The 17,940-nt window shown below is 32.7% G+C and overlaps 3 protein-coding genes across 4 annotated transcripts; 1 reads left to right on the top strand and 2 right to left on the bottom strand.

Annotated features, from left to right (window-relative positions):
* Positions 1 to 902: 902 nt before the first annotated feature.
* On the bottom strand, positions 903 to 6,310 carry LOC124936448 (cyclin-SDS-like). Of its 2 annotated transcripts, XR_007099127.1 has the most exons (11): positions 5,845 to 6,310; positions 5,561 to 5,666; positions 4,226 to 5,222; positions 3,943 to 4,110; positions 3,409 to 3,575; positions 3,187 to 3,315; positions 2,914 to 3,094; positions 2,786 to 2,830; positions 2,458 to 2,694; positions 1,853 to 1,941; positions 903 to 1,239 (listed from the first exon to the last, which is right to left on the bottom strand). XR_007099127.1 is itself a non-coding variant. In XM_047476945.1 (9 exons), exons 3-9 carry the CDS (start codon positions 5,189 to 5,191, stop codon positions 2,659 to 2,661), a joined length of 1,692 nt encoding a protein of 563 aa, XP_047332901.1. In that variant the 5' UTR covers positions 5,192 to 5,222; positions 5,561 to 5,666; positions 5,845 to 6,310; the 3' UTR covers positions 2,248 to 2,658. The 2 variants fall into 2 exon arrangements, 1 of the variants encoding a protein (XP_047332901.1); XM_047476945.1 differs by lacking the exons at positions 903 to 1,239; positions 1,853 to 1,941 and having other exon boundaries at positions 2,248 to 2,694.
* A 3,729-nt stretch (positions 6,311 to 10,039) lies between these two features.
* LOC124936710 (cyclin-SDS) lies at positions 10,040 to 13,091 on the top strand. Its single transcript, XM_047477229.1, has 7 exons — positions 10,040 to 11,122; positions 11,262 to 11,429; positions 11,983 to 12,149; positions 12,243 to 12,371; positions 12,464 to 12,644; positions 12,728 to 12,772; positions 12,864 to 13,091. The coding sequence occupies exons 1-7, from the start codon at positions 10,145 to 10,147 to the stop codon at positions 12,897 to 12,899; spliced, it is 1,704 nt and encodes a 567-aa protein (XP_047333185.1). The 5' UTR covers positions 10,040 to 10,144; the 3' UTR covers positions 12,900 to 13,091.
* Positions 13,092 to 14,374: 1,283 nt separating this feature from the next.
* Positions 14,375 to 16,482, bottom strand: LOC124935354 (PHD finger protein MALE MEIOCYTE DEATH 1-like). Its single transcript, XM_047475790.1, has 3 exons — positions 16,212 to 16,482; positions 15,887 to 16,136; positions 14,375 to 15,803 (listed from the first exon to the last, which is right to left on the bottom strand). The coding sequence occupies exons 1-3, from the start codon at positions 16,480 to 16,482 to the stop codon at positions 14,375 to 14,377; spliced, it is 1,950 nt and encodes a 649-aa protein (XP_047331746.1).
* Between the last annotated feature and the right edge of the window lie 1,458 nt (positions 16,483 to 17,940).

Here is a 17,940-nt window from a genome sequence, read left to right as displayed (position 1 = left end):
TGAATTTGCCTAAGTGACTTGAAATTGGACAGAAGCATAATATTCTTTTATTTATGTCCAATCACTATCAACAAAATGACCAATGAGACACAAATAATTTACTCTTTGAACCGAAATTCAAGTGTTTATGGTAACAAAAATCATTTAATCACTATTCTTAAAATAAGTCATGAGTTTTAATTTCGCACTCATATATAAATCATAGCAATCCTTAGTTATTGTCCATCTAGATGGAATGTAAAACTTAGGACAAGCAGATGACATGAAATACTTAAATACTTCACCATCCACAAAGGAAAAAGGAAGCTCATTTATTATGAGCATACATGCCAAACTTTTACGAACATTATCTTGGTCGAATTTCCATACCGAAAGAGAGCTTATTTTTCTTGTGTCTAGACCTTTCTCTCTCGAATGATTTGCTTGACAACTATTTAAATGTTGTTTCAAGAATGATTTGCTTGACAACTATTTAAATGTTGTTTCAAGGTGTTTGTTCCATATCTCGATGGTACAATATACAAATTCTTACAATGTATGTACCTAACTATCGGATTTCCTTCATTATTTTCAAACATTTCAAAATGCATCCACACATCCGACCTTTGCATTATTACTCGTCATCTCCCTCATCTCTGTTGACTCATCTATTTGTAACATATTATTTATCAAAGTAATAAAATCTCAAAATTGTCACACTTTGCACTTTTCAAAGATTAATATCTTGAAAAATTTTAGTATATCACACAAAGAAAAAAAGACAATATTAAAAATAATAATTTGAACATCATCATTTGAGAGAACACTTGCAAACATAATATTCAGATATCTAAGATAATAATATTCAAATAGATTTCAACTCTTCATGACTAATTAGTTCAAAATCTAAGCTACAATCAATTAGTTACATCAAACAAAATTATTTGAAAATAATACCTAGTTATTCAAATAACCCCAAATCAAACAAATCACACTACCCAAATTAAAACACAAGCTACACTCACTTCGTCTACCATCTAAATTTCTTTATGAAAAACCTATCATCTCCATTCTGGATTTCATTATAAATTTAAAAAAATTAACAGTTCTGAGGCTAGTTTACCAACTAAAAAATTTCAGCATTGAAAAATTACATGCTTCAAGGATCATAACTTGAATTTCCCAATAATAGCTCTCTACAAAATCTGAATCTGAAAGTGATGGATTTCAATTCCAAGATGCTTTAAACTCCCAAACACCCTGTATATCAATGGTGGAACAAAAACATAACTTATCCCATGTAGGAAATAAATAAACTAGAAATAAAAGGATGATTTCTATAATAACAAAACCATTTAATTTGTTTGCTATGAAAGAAACAAAACAAAGATAACAATGAAACATAAATGCAAAGCCTATAAAAAAACAGTATAGTAATTTGTATGGAACATTACCCGATAAAAAATTTCAGCTTAAAAAATTACATGTTTCAAAGGTCATTACTTGAATTTCTTAATAATAGCTCTCTACAGAAAATGAACCTGATGGATTCAAACTCAAGTAAGTTACCTAATTATATTGGAAACCTCACCAAATTACTTGAACTACTCGATGCAGAAGATAATGTATACAACAGAAGCTGTGAAATCAATGATTCAACTAGAAACATGATCTCCAAAGAAAGTGTATCGATTTAGATGGGATTATGATCGATAACAAGGAAAAAGAATGAAGACATATGATTCATTTCTTAATCTATCATGCTCACAGCGTTATCAAATGATATTGGATTAACCCATAAAGGGAAATGAAACAAAGAAAAACAAAATGATAGCCAAGAAGAATGCAAATCGACCAACCGAAGGAGGCGTACCTGTTTAGAGTCCCTTGTGTAACTCTGGTAGTGATTTGTCTCAACACTCGAACTCTATACATGGCGTTACGATCTCAAGTGTCCTTTTCCTGAACAAACTCACCAAGAAGGGAAGAAGTTGAAGAAATAAATCGATAATATTTCTGATTAAGGTTGCATCAGTTATTAAATTAGTATGTAAATTGAAATATATATCTTTCTAGGCTAAGTTATTAAATTCTTTCATACATTAATTATCATTTTGATTTCACTCCTTTGAACCAATCATTTATCATAAATAAAACATAGATCATCTTCTACAAAAAAAAAAAAAAAAAAAAAAAAAAATATATATATATATATATATATATGTTTTATTTAAATGAAATAATATCATAAAGAATATATTTGTTCAGAAAATTAATATAAATTATAAATATAAACTATGCATATCTATGGACGAAAGTACCCTGGGGTTTATACAATAAAATGACTAAACAGTTGAAGGGTATAACTATACTTTCTATTTCCTTCCTATCACTTACCCCAAGACTAACTAACTAACTAGCACTGGTAGTTTCATTTTTTTATTATTTTTTTGGCGCTATATAAAAGTAGTTACATACTCTTCATTCTTCAACAACGAAAATACCCCCCTCCACTTTCTACAACCGTCTCTTCACTTCACTGTCTACTGATCTCCTCTCTAATGGCCACAACTCAAAGACAAGAGAGAAATCTTTTTCCATTTCACACCTTCGCTAGTTCCATTTCGATCGTCGATTTCCCCTTTACTTTGATTAATCGATCCCCTTTAGTGAGTACTCCTATGTGACCTTCTGGTTTATCAAGCTTCCAAGACACTGCCAACACAAACAAAATCAGTAGTAATAAGAGAATGTTTAATTTCCCTTATTCACCATTTCAATTTTACAACCAAATTAAGTAGCTTACCTTTATGCATCCAGTGAGGTCATCTCCTTCCGTATTGACATGAGTCTAACAAAAGAGCATCCATCAGTTCATTTCTTGCTATTTATTTCCATATCAATCAATTATAATTATGGAAAAATTGATGGTACCTCTATGACGCGCTGAGAGAATGCGTCTTTATTGGCGGCCATTGAAGCAAGTATGACAAGTCCAGCTGCAACTGTTGAAGGCCAGAAAGAAAGTCGTTCATGTCCTAACAATGCAAGTACAGAAAGTCCCATCACATTTTTCTCCACCTCTTCATTTGCTTTTGCAGCTTTCAGGTAAAACCTTGTTGTATAATTGCAACTATTAATTAGTACAAGTGCATTTTTTAATCTTAAATAATGGACACAACTTGTTACTAATATGGAAAACTATACCATAAGAAACTGTAGATTGTAGGCAGATAGCAATTGAAGTTGAGAACTTCCAGCACAAGCCACTCCATTGCTACTACTTCACATCTACTGAATGTACTGTGTCCAGCTCTAAATGTCTTCTGTCTGAAACTGGAAAAGCCACAAAAGGAAAACTTTGATATTAATTATTTGAACATACAATGAAAGTGCTATAGGAGAAACTGAAAAGGTTCAGGTTCTTACCTATTGTAAGGTTGGTTTTCCTCTATCCTTGTGGCTAATGTCAAACAGGAAATTCCCACAATTTGAATGTTCCGCTTGCTTCTGAAATACCCTTTGCTTAGGAATCGGTCAAAGAGGCTAATTGCTAAGAACATTGTTTCCTTCTGAAGTTCTTTTGCTGTTGAATGCTGTTTTTGAATCATACAATGAATCAATGATGGGGTCAGCATACATATATGCAACTGGACATTTTATTATGCTATTTCAATGAAAGAATATTATACATTATACCAATAAAATTATCTAATCAATTAAGTTTCATCCATAACAAATCATCCCGCAAATCAAACTGATAAAAAAGTATATAACAATAATGCGATTTGAGCATACTTTTCGAAGTTAAATAATGAAATCCCTGAAATAGAGGTGCTATCAATGATTGAATCCTAATGCAAGTTCTTAATGAACTCTAACTTGATATAATGAAAACAGATCTTATCAACAAAATCTTACTGAAATTGAAGTGGATTATCAAAAGCAATATTAGAAACTAACCTTAACTATCCACTGTATCATTTGTGACCGTTGATCGATAATGAGTTCTTCAAATCCAGTGGAGCGGCAGTACTCTGCAAAGTTCGGAAGAAGATCGTATTTTCTCTCCCTGTTCCTGAATATCTGGTAACACGTTCTGTCTTCTTCTTCTTCTAGGCACATCAACAACTGCATGCAGTTTGCCATAAATTAATTGACGTAAATGTATTAAGGTAATGGAAGTTAAAGTTGATTATAGTTCTTCCAAATTCACTTAATGAAAAGGTCAGTTGGATTGACTTACTGATGGATCAATGAAATACTCTTCTTCAGAAACAGGAGAAATGAATTTAGATTGGCAAGGTGAAGTTGATGTAGAGAATTGTTGACTATACTCAAGGAAGAGTGAGAATGTTGGTGATGGACCTGAGTCGATGAAGGATTTCTCGGAGAACTTGCTTCCAGATTCCATCCATATAGACGGACTAAAGGTTGATGAATCTAGGTCTAAACTGTTCTGTGAAATTCCTGTCCGGTGGCTAGAATATGAAGATGAATAATCAGAAATGTCTTCATCGCAACATAGATTCTCTAGACAAACTAGATCAGAGTGGTTGAAGATGAGTATTTCTCTCTGGTCTACAGTTGATTCTGAATTCGGATCTGTAAACTTGCTCTCAGCATGTTTTTCTGAAGCATCAGAGTTTTCAATAGTTAAAACTCGTGTTTCACCATCTGTGACTTCTTCTTCCGGCATGATATTTCCGACGGATGAACAGATAGTTGAATCAACTCCTATATCCTTCAATTTAAATAACTTCTCACTTGATTCTAAACAATTGTTTCCAATTTCAGATCCATCACCGTTTGGATATTCAAATTCCTTAACCTCCTTACTCTTTACAGCTCCTTTAAGCTTAATTCTCTTATGATTTCTCTCCTCCGCAACTCTCGAACTCGATTCAACGCAAGAGGATTCCGAGACTTGGATCTCTTCTCCCTTACTGGATCTCTTTGACTTGCGCAGCAGCTCGTTTTCTCTCGCATCTTCATTTATCTTCACATCCTTGTTTACAGAGATTCCGCTAGAAGAACATGAAATCTCCGTTGTCAAGTGAGAAGAAGCAGTTGAATCCACCGCCACCACCACCGGAGGAGCCATAAGAAGACGCGCTTTCTTGTCGGAGCATTGGATCGGAGAGACTTTTGTTCGGCGTTTGCGAGGTATCCTTTTGCCAGTGAGCTGGATCGGTTGAATCTCGTGCTTCATTACGTTGTTTTTGCAAATTGTGAGCTCGAATCTAGGAATTCGATTGGATGAAGATAGTAGAAAGAAGGTGTAAGAGTTTAGTTTGAACTGTGAAATATGTAAGAGGAGTTCTGACTGAGTGAAGCAAAGCAGTTAAGAAAATGAGAGAATGAAATACCTCAAATATATGGTCAAATAATATTCAAGGATAGAAAATTGAACCAAAACTATTCAAAGAGTAACAGATGTGTGGTAAATGCATCATGAGTTACTTAATTTATTGAATATGGTCATATATGACTAACATAAAAAGTTAATTATGCATCTAATAACTGCATTAATAACTGCATTAATAACTGCCACATAATTCAAAAGGAAAAAGCAATATACCATCACCATCCAGATATCTGGTTCTGCCTCATAAAATACACGAGAATTCAATTCTGCAATTCTGCTTCTACGACGTCGCCAAGCGACTGCCTCCGGTGAGAAAATTCTGCGAAAATGGCAGTTAATATGTTACCAAGGGCTTCATATGAACAATGAATACAAATCAACACAAAAGCTTGATATCTAAGCTCTAGTCGATGCTTATTCAGGTTGAACTAGTCCACTTTATGATCAAATATTGGAAGAACTTATAATTGATTCAAGCTAAAACATACTGGACTAACCTGGTAAAAGTGACAAGTCCTTCACTAAGCCCTACGACAGAAAGTTGAGTTGAAATAGGTAAATCAGAAGGAAAGAAGAAGAATATCTTATCCAATTCTTTTCCTTCATATTCTCCCCTTGTCAAGTCAAACATACATATTTGTATGGATTCAGTGACAGTAGCAGCCGATGACAACCGCATCTTAATTAACAAATCATACACCTTCGAAGACGATTCGAAGAAGATTCGAAGACGAAGGAATAGCGGTCGATGAGAAAGAAAGAGATCGGGGATGAGAAACGTCGATTTCAGTTGCGTCCAACCCTAAATCTAGAGCTTAAACAGAACATACGAATGGGAGTAAGTAGGATGATCTGGTAGGTTACTTGCAGGAGGATAACATACTTCCATGGATGAGAATCAGAATCTGAACCAGCAAGTATCGATTGAATGAAACCCCAACGCTATGAATGGCGAAGTTTACCACCGCGAAATGCCAAGAACTGGCAGTTAAGAGAATAAGAGAATGATTAAACTTTAATGAAATTATTTTATATTTATATTACATTTGTAAATGCTAGATAGTTAGTATTTGTAACTTTTTTTTTTTTTTAATTAATGGACAATTAATTTTTAATTTAGATATTAATTTATGTTGAATTAAAGTTGACTTTAGATATTTTCTTTTAAATTACATCATTTTAGAAATTTTTTTTTAATAAAGAAAAACTAGCATTACAACTCTACGTTCAACCATTTTAGTTTTTTAATTTTAGTTTTTTAATTGTTAAAATCATACCAAGAATGTCTCTTAATAATGTTTGAAATAAGTAACTTATTATTTGTGTGAAATTTATAAATAAATAAATAAATAATATATATGTCATTATTTTAATTATCGAATTTCAACAAATTAATTGTTTTGACTAGGCGGTAAATAGAATCGATCCTGAATTTTGGGTTGGCTCAGTAGAAAAAAAAAGTTAACCTTTTGTTTTACCCTAGGTTTAGTTTTGAAAAGGTGATAAAAAAAATTATTTTTTTTAATATTTAAACTCCTAATCAAATAAAACTACTGAAGAGTGAGTTGTCGTAGCATGAGAGTTTGTTGGTTTACCCCCAAGGTCGACCCTAGCTATAAACGAGTCAAGCCAAACTCAAGCAAATTTGAGCTCGAGCTTGACTCGATTAAGTATTTATTAGTTTGGCTCGAATTCGACTCGATTAAGTATTTATTAGTTTGGCTCGAACTCGATGACTACCTCAAGAGCAAAACGTATTAATTCCTCCAGATATACCCGTAAGCTAAAAAAAAAGAAAATTCCTAAACCAAAAAGTTGAAACTCTCTCTGCCACTATACTAGGAATAATCGAACTTTCGAAAGATTACGGTCCATGGAAAAATTAACCAAAAATATAACTGAACGAGACCACATGTCTCGGTCACCTTCCTTACGAGTTAAGAATTTGGATAATCGTCTACACAAGATTGGATTTATCATATATATCTTAACATAAAATGAACTCGGACTCTTTAAGCAAGATAATCTCTCATGACTTTAGAAATGCTCGTATCTTACCCCAAACACATTTCGAATCCAATTCACTATGATTCGTGGATAGGATTAATGTTTCTTCTATTTTCAAACATTATTTGAAACAGAATTGGGAACAGTCCATTTCCCTAAAATGACAAAACAACGGTCGATGTTTCACCCAGTTGTTAAGGTCACTTCATAAAATAAAAGAAAAAAAGTTATGTTGAAATACTACATAAATGAATAAAGTCCCTTGAGAGCCGATTGTTTCAATCCAGCTGTGAAGGACATTTTGTCACATTAAAGCCAAAGCTTCCTTCAAAACAAAACGATTGATGTTTCACCTAGTTGTGAATGACACTTTGTCAAAATCAGAAGAGATAAATTGCCAATCTGAATAGCTCATATCGTAAACCATGAACTATGTTTTTTCAATCAGTTGTGAAGATCATTTTATAAAAGATCTCTCTAAAGCCCCATCTTTGATAGACACAATAGATCATTATTATGATTCTTAAAGCCCCATTCTGATAGGCATCCATGTAACTTATTACTATAACATATCCCTTTAGAGTGATTTTTATCACAATTCTTCAATGAATGAGTCCTAGTTTATAATAGGCATTCATGTAGGTCATTATTATGACTTATCCCCTTGTTATCATTTGTCCCTTCAGAGTGATTGTTATCACATGTCTTCTCAATAGGTCATTGTAATAACATATTCCCTCAAAATGATTGTTATCATAGACACATCGTGATTATTATCACCATCCTCAGCGTGATTGTTATCACACTCCCAGAAGAGTCCTAGTTGTGGGTAGACACTAAAAGAGAAATTTTACCTACAATTTTAATACCCTTCCCCACAGTAAATTCCATCTAATGACAGACATCCATGGAAGTCATTATTATGACTAACTTCCAGCGAAGAATTTCATCTCTTGATAGACATAGCGTGATTATTATCACTATTTCCCACGAGAATATTCCCAAAAGAGTCATATTCCCAATAATATTTAAATCACAATATTTAAACTATTCTCATTTATATTATATTAATTAATATTTTAAAAAAATAAAATAATTTTAACACTTACTAATCCTATTATAATTTTTTTAATTAAATCAAAATGAAATACCAACTTTATTAATTTTGATATCATAGTTGTGAATAAACATCTATATTTTTATAATTAACAAAAAAAAAATGAAAATATTTAAAGAATGATATATGTGATTATGATCTAAAAATAATCAATTCATCATTATAATGATAAATATATTTATTTCAAACTAAGTATACAAATTATACTATAATTTAATTGATGATAAAAATAATTTGTATAACAAAAAGTACACTAGCTATAATATAAATAACAATAAAAAACTATACCAACCCAAAAAAAGTACCTAAAATTTTAAATGTAACATTTTAAAATTAAATTGTGACACATCAAAGTTCTTTGTTTTTTACTAAATTTTTCACTTTAGACAGGGTAGATAGTTTTATTCATTATTTGGCTATATGTTTCTATAGTATTCAAACTTTTTTTTTGCATTTTCGATTTATTCACTAACTAATCGAGAGAAATAAAGAAAAATTGCTAGACCAGTTTGAATCCGTTTATTTTCTATGATCTCGGTCGGGTTTGGAAGGCTGATCGAAGAGACGGTTTTTAGGTATTTTCAACTTTTTGCTATCTTTTCTTACCATCGAGATTAATCAATATGAAAGTTTTCAGTATCAATTTGTTCATGGTCATAAGCTTTACTCCTAATCTTGAACAATTAAATTTTGCCTAGGGTTTTGAACAAGACTCCTTATAAGATAATATAAACTATGAATTAACACAAATAAAATGAGAAAGAGAGCATGCATGAAAGTGGCAAAGCCTTGTGCAAATATCTAATATTTATATGATTCAAAAAATAAATATAATTGAAAAATAAATATATTTTATTTCAAACAAATACAAGCTATTTTAACTTTAACCATTATACACTGAAATAAATAAATTCAAATCAAACAAAATTTTTTCTAAGTTATAATACCTCATGTTAAAGTAAAGTTATAATATATTAAAGAAATTAAATATATATAGATAATTGTTGGGAAATTTGACGAAATGACTATAATAATTATACTTTTTTGAAAAATAATCAAAAATAAAGTTTACAAAAATGACATTTTTGTTCTATCTAAAGACGCATTATCGCGTGACAAAAAAGCATAACTTGATAATGTTTGTAAAAATGACATCGCGTGGGTGCGTCGCGTCACGCGAGGTCATCTTTGCTATGATTATCAGGTCATCCATTCGCATCACGCGATGACGCGAAAGGTATTTTCGTCCGAAATAATATTTTTTCAAACTTTATTAGGTCTGGGTTATTTCTCAAAATGATGTTATTATTAAGTTCATTTCATCAAATTTCTCATAATTGTTATTACCATACTAGACACTGACTTACGGTAATAAATGATTTAAAATAACAATATTTTATACAAATAATTTATTAAATTGAGAATAAAATACAAAATTGTTCACAAGGTAAAAAGAAAAGCAGTTATGATAACTGAATCTAATGGCGCTAAATGGGGACCACTACGAATATATGATAAAACTGTTTTCTCTCACTCATTTCTTAACTGCTTTGCTTCACTCAGAACTCCTCTCACATATTTCAGAGTTCAAACTAAACTCTTACACCTTCTTTCTACTATCTTCATCCAATCGGATTCCTAGATTCGAGCTCACAGTTTGCAAAAACAACGCAATGAAGCATGAGATTCAACCGATCCAGCTCACTGGCAAAAGGATACCTCGCAAACGCCGAACAAAAGTCTCTCCGATCCAATGCTCCGACAAGAAAGCGCGTCTTCTTATGGCTCCTCCGGTGGTTGTGGCGGTGGATTCAACTGCTTCTTCTCACTTGACAACGGCGATTTCATGTTCTTCTAGCGGAATCTCTGTAAACAAGGATGCGATAGTAAACGAGCTGCTGCGGAAGTTGAAGAGATCCAGCAAGGGAGAAGAGATCCAGAGAGTGATCTGTCAAAACGAATTCCATGTCTCTGAGTCCTCCTCTTGCGTTGAATCGAGTTCGAGAGTTGCGGAGGAGAGAAATCATAAGAGAATTAAGCTTAAAGGAGCTGTAAAGAGTAAAGAGGTTAAGGAATTTGAATATCCAAACGCTGATGTATCTGAAGTTGGAAACAATTGTTTAGAATCAAGTGAGAAGTTATTTAAATTGAAGGATATTGGAGTTGATTCAACTATCTGTTCATCCGTTGGAAATATCTTGCCGGAAGAAGAAGTCACAGATGGTGAAACACGAGTTTTAACTATTGAATTATCTGATGCTTCAGAAAAACATGCTGAGAGTAAGTTTACAGCTCCGAATTCAGAATCAACTGTGGACCAGAGAGAAATACTCATCGCCAACCACTCTGATCTCGTTTGTTTAGAACATCTATGTTGCGATGAAGACATTTCTGATTATTCGTCTACATATTCTAGCCACCGGACAGGAATTTCACAGAACAGTTTAGACCTAGATTCATCAGACTTTAGTCCGTCTATATGGATGGAATCTGGAAGCGAGTTCTCCGAGAAATCCTTCAGCGACTCAGGTCCATCGCCAACATTCTCACTCTTCCTTGAGTATAGCGAACAATTCTCTACATCAACTTCACCGTGCCAATCTAAATTCATTTCTCCTGTTTCTGAAGAAGAGTATTTCATTGATCCATCAGTAAGTCAATCCAACTGACCTTTTCGATAAGTGAATTTGGAAGAACTATAATCAACTTGAACTGTCATCATTACCGTAATACATTTACGTTACCTAATAGAGTTATTACGTTAATTAATTTATGGCAAACTGCATGCAGTTGTTGATGTGCCTAGAAGAAGAAGAAGACCGAATGTGTTACCAAATATTCAGGAACAGGGAGAGAAAATACGAGCTTCTTCCGAACTTTGCAGAGTACTGCCGCTCCACTGGCTTTGAAGAACTCATTATCGATCAACGATCACAAATGATACAATGGATAGTTAAGGTTAGTTTCTTTATCCCTTGTTAAAAAAATCTTTGGTACATGCAAATTGAACTTGTATTATAACTCCATTCTTGAAGTTTTCACTGAAATTATATGCTTGTTTATTTCTTTGGTGTATTTTATGGTTAATACTGCTTTTGGTGAAATGCTTCAATTTCACTCATGCTAGATGTTTGTTTATAAGACTATAAGAAGTCAAATTCTCCTCCATTTCTATGAACATGTAAGATTTTGTTGAATGGTTATATAAGATCTGTTTTCAATGTATCGAGTTGGAGTTAATTAAGAACTTGCATTAGGATTCAAACATTGACATCACCTCTATTTCAGGGATTTCATTATTTAACTTCGAAAAGTATGCTCAAATCACATTATTGTTTAATACTTTTTATCAGTTTGATTTGTTATGGATGAAACTAATTGATTAGATAATTTTATTGGTATAATGTATATTACTCTTTCATTGAATAATACAATCAATAGTTCTTATTATGTCCAGTTGCATGTATGTATGCTGACCCGATCACTGATTCATTGTATAACTCATAAACAGCATTCAACAGCAAAAGAGCTTCAGAAGGAGACAATGTTCTTAGCAATTAGCCTCTTTGACCGATTCCTAAGCAAAGGGTATTTCAGAAGCAAGCGAAATATTCAAATTGTGGGAATTTCCTGTTTGACATTAGCCACAAGGATAGAGGAAAACCAACCTTACAATAGGTAAGAACCTGAACCTTTTCAGTTTCTTCTATAGCACTTTCTTTGTATGTTCAAATAATTAATATCGAAGTTTTCCTTTTGTGGTTTTTTCAGTGTCAGACAGAAGACATTTAGAGCTGGACACAGTACATTCAGTAGATGTGAAGTAGTAGCAATGGAGTGGCTTGTGCTGGAAGTTCTCAACTTCAAGTGCTTTCTGCCTACAATCTACAGTTTCTTATGGTATAGTTGGCCACATTAGTAACAAGTTGTGTCCATTATTTAAGATTAAAAAATTCACTTGTACTAATAAATAGTTGCACTTATACAACAAGGTTTTACCTGAAAGCTGCAAAAGCAAATGAAGAGGTGGAGAAAAATGTGATGGGACTTTCAGTACTTGCATTGTTTGGACATGAACGACTTTCTTTCTGGCCTTCAACAGTTGCAGCTGGACTTGTCATACTTGCTTCAATGGCCGCCAATAAAGACGCATTCTCTCAGCGCGTCATAGAGGTACCATCAATTTTGCCATAATTATAATTGATTGATATGGAAATAAATAGCAAGAAATGAACTGATTGATGTTCTTTTGTTAGACTCATGTCAATATGGAAGGAGATGACCTCACTGGATGCATAAAGGTAAGCTACTTAATGTGGTTGTAAAATTGAAATGGTGAATAAGGGAAATTAAACATTCTCTTATTACTACTGATTTTGTTTGTGTTGGCAGTGTCTTGGAAGCTTGATAAACCAGAAGGTCACATAGGAGTATTAACTAAAGGGGATCGATCAATCAAAGTAAGTAGTACATGCTTTATACTCAACTTACACATATGATCTATAATTAGTTAAGATGCTGGATTTCCTTATCCAGTATTATTAATTAGTAATAATAATGGGGTGAATTGATCTCCCTTGTTAGTTAGTTATTAAAACTATAATATTGTTTTAGAACTGCCAATCAAAGGACAAAAACAAGGCAAATAGTAGACACCCACCCCACAAACTATCCACCATCCCTATTATTTGTAATTTCGAACAATTACTTTTATTTTAAGAAAATATTTGATATTTCAGGCATTCAAAACAATAAATTTGATCTTTGTCAGTATTGTTACTAAATATTGTTGCTTCCTTAACACCATTTTAACTATCCTCACTGGTGGTCATCCAAAGGCTGCCATGTGGAAATCCTATACTCAAATATTTATGAACCCAAATTTAAGGAAAAATAAATGGAATGAGAATCCATGATTTTCATTGGCTCTATCATTGTTGTGAGAACCTGAATTCTGTAGGATGAATTTCAAAAGCCCTATACAACATATATAATCAATATTTTTGATAATGTATAAGACTTTTAAATGTTCCTTAACATATTCCAAAAGTTCCTTTAACATGATTCACTAGAGCCATCAATATTCACTAGGTCAAAACTTGAAAAATTATTTGCAACCCAACCGTAGACTATTTACAAGCTGGTTAGGTAATTAGTAATGTTGAAGATCTCAAATAATAATTTTATTTAAACACACATAACAACACAGCCCCCGCCGCCTCTTGTTTAATATCGACTCAGTATTAATGTATACCCACTTTTTGTTTTTTGGAATATGACTGATTTGAATTTGTTAATAAGTTTAATAACTTATAAGCTGAATTTTAGTTATTTAATATGCATAATTCCACTAAAAATTATCTTAAATTGAAGTAAGAAACTATTATAAGAAGGATAATATCTTTCTAAAATAAAAATTTATAGAATTTTTTTTTTGGTATAATATGCATGAAAAACTTACTATTTTTAAATTGAGGTTAAACTTACAATTATCAATATAAAACTTACAATTATCAAAATAATTTGTAAACTTACCATAATTCAAAGAATCAAAATAATTATTCTTTTATAACCAAACAATTCTGCTGTCAACAGTTTCCTTTGCACCTTATTCATTCATTTATCTATCTATCTATCTATCCCACCTTTGAGAATCATTAATAAAGTATATATCAAAACTAATAGCAATAATGCAACTTACAAAAATAAGCAAAATTAATAATATCTACCATTCTTTCTACTAAGTAGTACTAAGGCAAAAATTATATGCATAACACAAAATTTCAATAATCATTTTGATTTATATTATGATTAACTCATAATACATACTTCAAATTAAGTTTCTTTTTAACCAACTGCTATAAAATATAAATTTATATGATGGATCACTTGCTGGCTAATCTTCATCCACTCTGATATCTCAACGGAGTACACAAGTCCAACCCACACCCTCTAACCCAAACATGCGCACCTGGCTCAACCGCGCACGATAGCACCGTATCATCTTCCATCCCTTTAAGCCCTCCAATTTGCTTAACTTCAAACTTGTCCATCAAACAATAAGTATCTCTAAATACATCTTGGGCCACCACTTTCAATTCCCCAATAGTTATCTCCGCCGGAACCCTAACCAATTCCCCCGGCGGCAATGGACGCTTTAACTCAGTCTCTAACTCGTCAAAACTCGGTAAAACTCGGCACGTCAATGTCATTAACGACTCATCATTGTCGTTTTCCTCAACCACTTCCCATTCTTCCTTCACAAAGTTCTTACTGTATAACACAACTCGTGATGCTAAACTCACAACTGAGTCTGATTCTGACTCGGGGTAATCCATTAGAACGTTCTCGTATATAAACAGTACATCGTTATATATTTCCATACCAGGCAACAATGACGAAGAGTTATGATCAATAATGGCGAACTCTATCATCTTAGTTGATGAATTTCTTGATCTAGAAACAATCTGATGATCAAATACAAACCCATCAATTGATTTCAACACATAATCAATCAAACCTGTATCTCCAACATAAACCCTAGCTGCATCCCTCAGTTCTTGTCTTTGCATGCTCTTCTTCTCCTTAAGTATGTTCATGATTACCTCTGTAGCATACTCCAATCTCTTCTTAGGCCATCTCGAATCATGAACAAGTTGAGAAAAAACAAATTCAGATGATTCTTTTATGGAGAATTCAACAAGTTTCGTCGATGGATTTATAGTTCGACGAATCACATGATCTCCCAATCTTACACAATTGATAGATTTAAGAAGAAAATCAATCAACCCTGTATCTCCAATGTATTGTCTAGCTGCATCTCGTAGTTCTTTCCTCGACATTACATATTCAACGTTTTCATTTCCTCTTTTACTCTTCAATTGATTCGATATTACCTTCATTACATACTCTAATCTCTTCTCTGACCATCTACAATCAATGTTGGCTAATGAAGATACAAATGATTCCAGACTTACCGCAGAATCTGTACTCTTCTTTTTGTTCTTCCTATCTATAGAATCGAGACCGAGCATGAATTGCAAGAGATCTCCGATTGTAATCAATTGGATCTTGCTTAATCCTCTGTAGTTTTGAATAATCTTCACTAACCTTAAACCTAATTTGGAGTTTCGAAAATCATAGGTGATTTTATCAAGGTCAAGAGTGGTGAGAATATGAACAGCCATATTGTAATCATCTTCGGTAACATCAAAGCTTCCATTTGAGAATTTATATCCCCAAGTTTCAAACCAAGAACGTCCTTGTGCTGCGTTCTGTAACAATCTCAGTTCTATAGTTCCTCTTTTCAGATTATCACTCACTGAGATTTTCCTGTTAAAGAATGAAGAAGAAGATGAAGAGATGAAACAGTTGAATTTCAAACCAATGTTGGAAGAGAAATGAGAAATTCATACCTGATTCGAAGAACTGTGCAGATACGATCCCAAAGATTCATGAAATCAGTTTCTCCAAGGAAAGTTGATCCGCATTGGATTCGATTGATAGATAGAAGATGTCCGAATCCATTGCAATGAATCAAAGCATGTAATAAATGATTGCCGAGATGAAGGAAATGGAATTGGAACTGGAAAGAGTTTTTCAACTCGTCTACCGCTGGTATTATCATATGATACCTCCGTTTCGATACAAAATGGTGTCCCCAACCTTGAGAACAACAATTTGGTCATAAACATGAATCTACGAAGATGAATCGAATCGATTATAATAGTATATACCTACCTATGGATTCGCAATGGTTGCAGAAAGGATGATGAGAATGTTCAACATTTTCCTCGACGATGTAAAGTGGTAAAACGAGTTTATCTGGACCAACGACGAGATAGATAGACCAGGTCAGCATTCCGGTGCCGTGATCTTCAATTTCGCCGTATTCTTGAAGAAGACGACGAATGTTGTTTTGGAAAAGGCCGCGGAAAACGACGATAGAACTGGAACTGGCGAAGGTGTGAAATGGAAAGAGCTTTCTCTCTTGACTTTGAGTTGTGGCCATTAGAGGAGAGGAGATCAGTAGACAGAGAAGGAGAGAGAGAGAGAGAACACAGTAGAGAGAGAGTCAAGGTGAAGTGAAGAGACGGTTGTAGAAAGTGAAGGAGGGTATTTTCGTAATTGAAAAATGAAGAGAATATATGTAACTACTTTTATATAGCGCCAAACAAAATAAGAAAAAATGTAACTACCAGTTAGTTAGTCTTGGGAGAAGTGATAGGGAGGAGATTGAAAGTATAGTTATACCCTTTAACTGTTTAGTTATTTTAATGGATAAATTCCAGGGTACTTTTGTCCATAGATATTTATATTCATTTTTATGAATAAATATATTTATAATTAAAATATATTTTAAAATAGGATCTATGTTTTATTTATGATAAAAACATTGGTTGAAGAAGTGAAATTAGAATGATAATTAATGTGAAAGAATTTAAATAATTGAGTGTGAAAAGAAATATTTTAATTTACATATTTAGTATAAAATATCTATTACTTATTTATTTATATATATATATATATATATATATATATATATATATATATATATATATTTAGATTTAATTGTTATTTGAATTTGTAATATGGGGAAATTTCACGAAATGACCCTAAAATGGGGGTTAAATGCGCTCGTGATCATCGCATTAATTAAATACTCATTTGCGTAACGCAAACGGAGGATCGTCATGCGAAGAGAGGGCATGTGAAAAGTCCAAAGTGATCGTGTCTTTCGCGTGACGATCATGTCTTTTACGTAACGATCATGTCCTTCGCGTGATGATCCTAACTTTTACGTGACGATCCTACCCTTTGCGTGAGACATGAGTAATTTCGTAAGAATATTTTAAAATAGTGATTTGGGTTAAGGCTATTTTTAGGGTCAAGATTAAAAAATTATCTATACATTCGAAATTGAAGTGTTATTTAATAAAAATTGCAAATTTAAATATCAAAATTTGAAAGTTTAATTCAAATTGATTATTTATTGTGACATGCATTTTTATTTTTTTTTAAATTAATTTGTGGTGTCTATAAATTAAAAGGGGTATATAGATTAAAAATATGAAAAAAATAAGAGTTTCTATCCTATTCAGATTAAACCCTCTCCCCCCAAATTTACAAACATTCCTATTATTCAATTATAACGAACTGAGTACAATGAATTTTAGCAAAAACATCAAACTATTCTAGATTCTAGGTTGGGAATGGAAAAAAGGGTAAGGTTTTCGGAATGGTTTGGACCTCCATTTAGTTTCACCCACCCTGATCATGGATAGGTCGCAATGGTTCGGACCTCCATTTAGTTTCACCCACACAGATCATTGATAGGTCGTCCTTTGTTCGTTCGATATCGAACCTGAGACAAAAAATAAAAATGGGTCATTTTGTTGCCGCAAAATTAAAACATGTCACGTCAATACAAATAAAAAGATAAAAGTTAAAAAATATTTGAAATAACTAA

The sequence above is a fragment of the Impatiens glandulifera genome, chromosome 4, assembly GCF_907164915.1.
Source record: "Impatiens glandulifera chromosome 4, dImpGla2.1, whole genome shotgun sequence".
NCBI lineage: Eukaryota > Viridiplantae > Streptophyta > Magnoliopsida > Ericales > Balsaminaceae > Impatiens > Impatiens glandulifera.
Note: the sequence above shows the minus strand (reverse complement) of the source record. Positions and strands in the feature narration are given on the sequence as shown.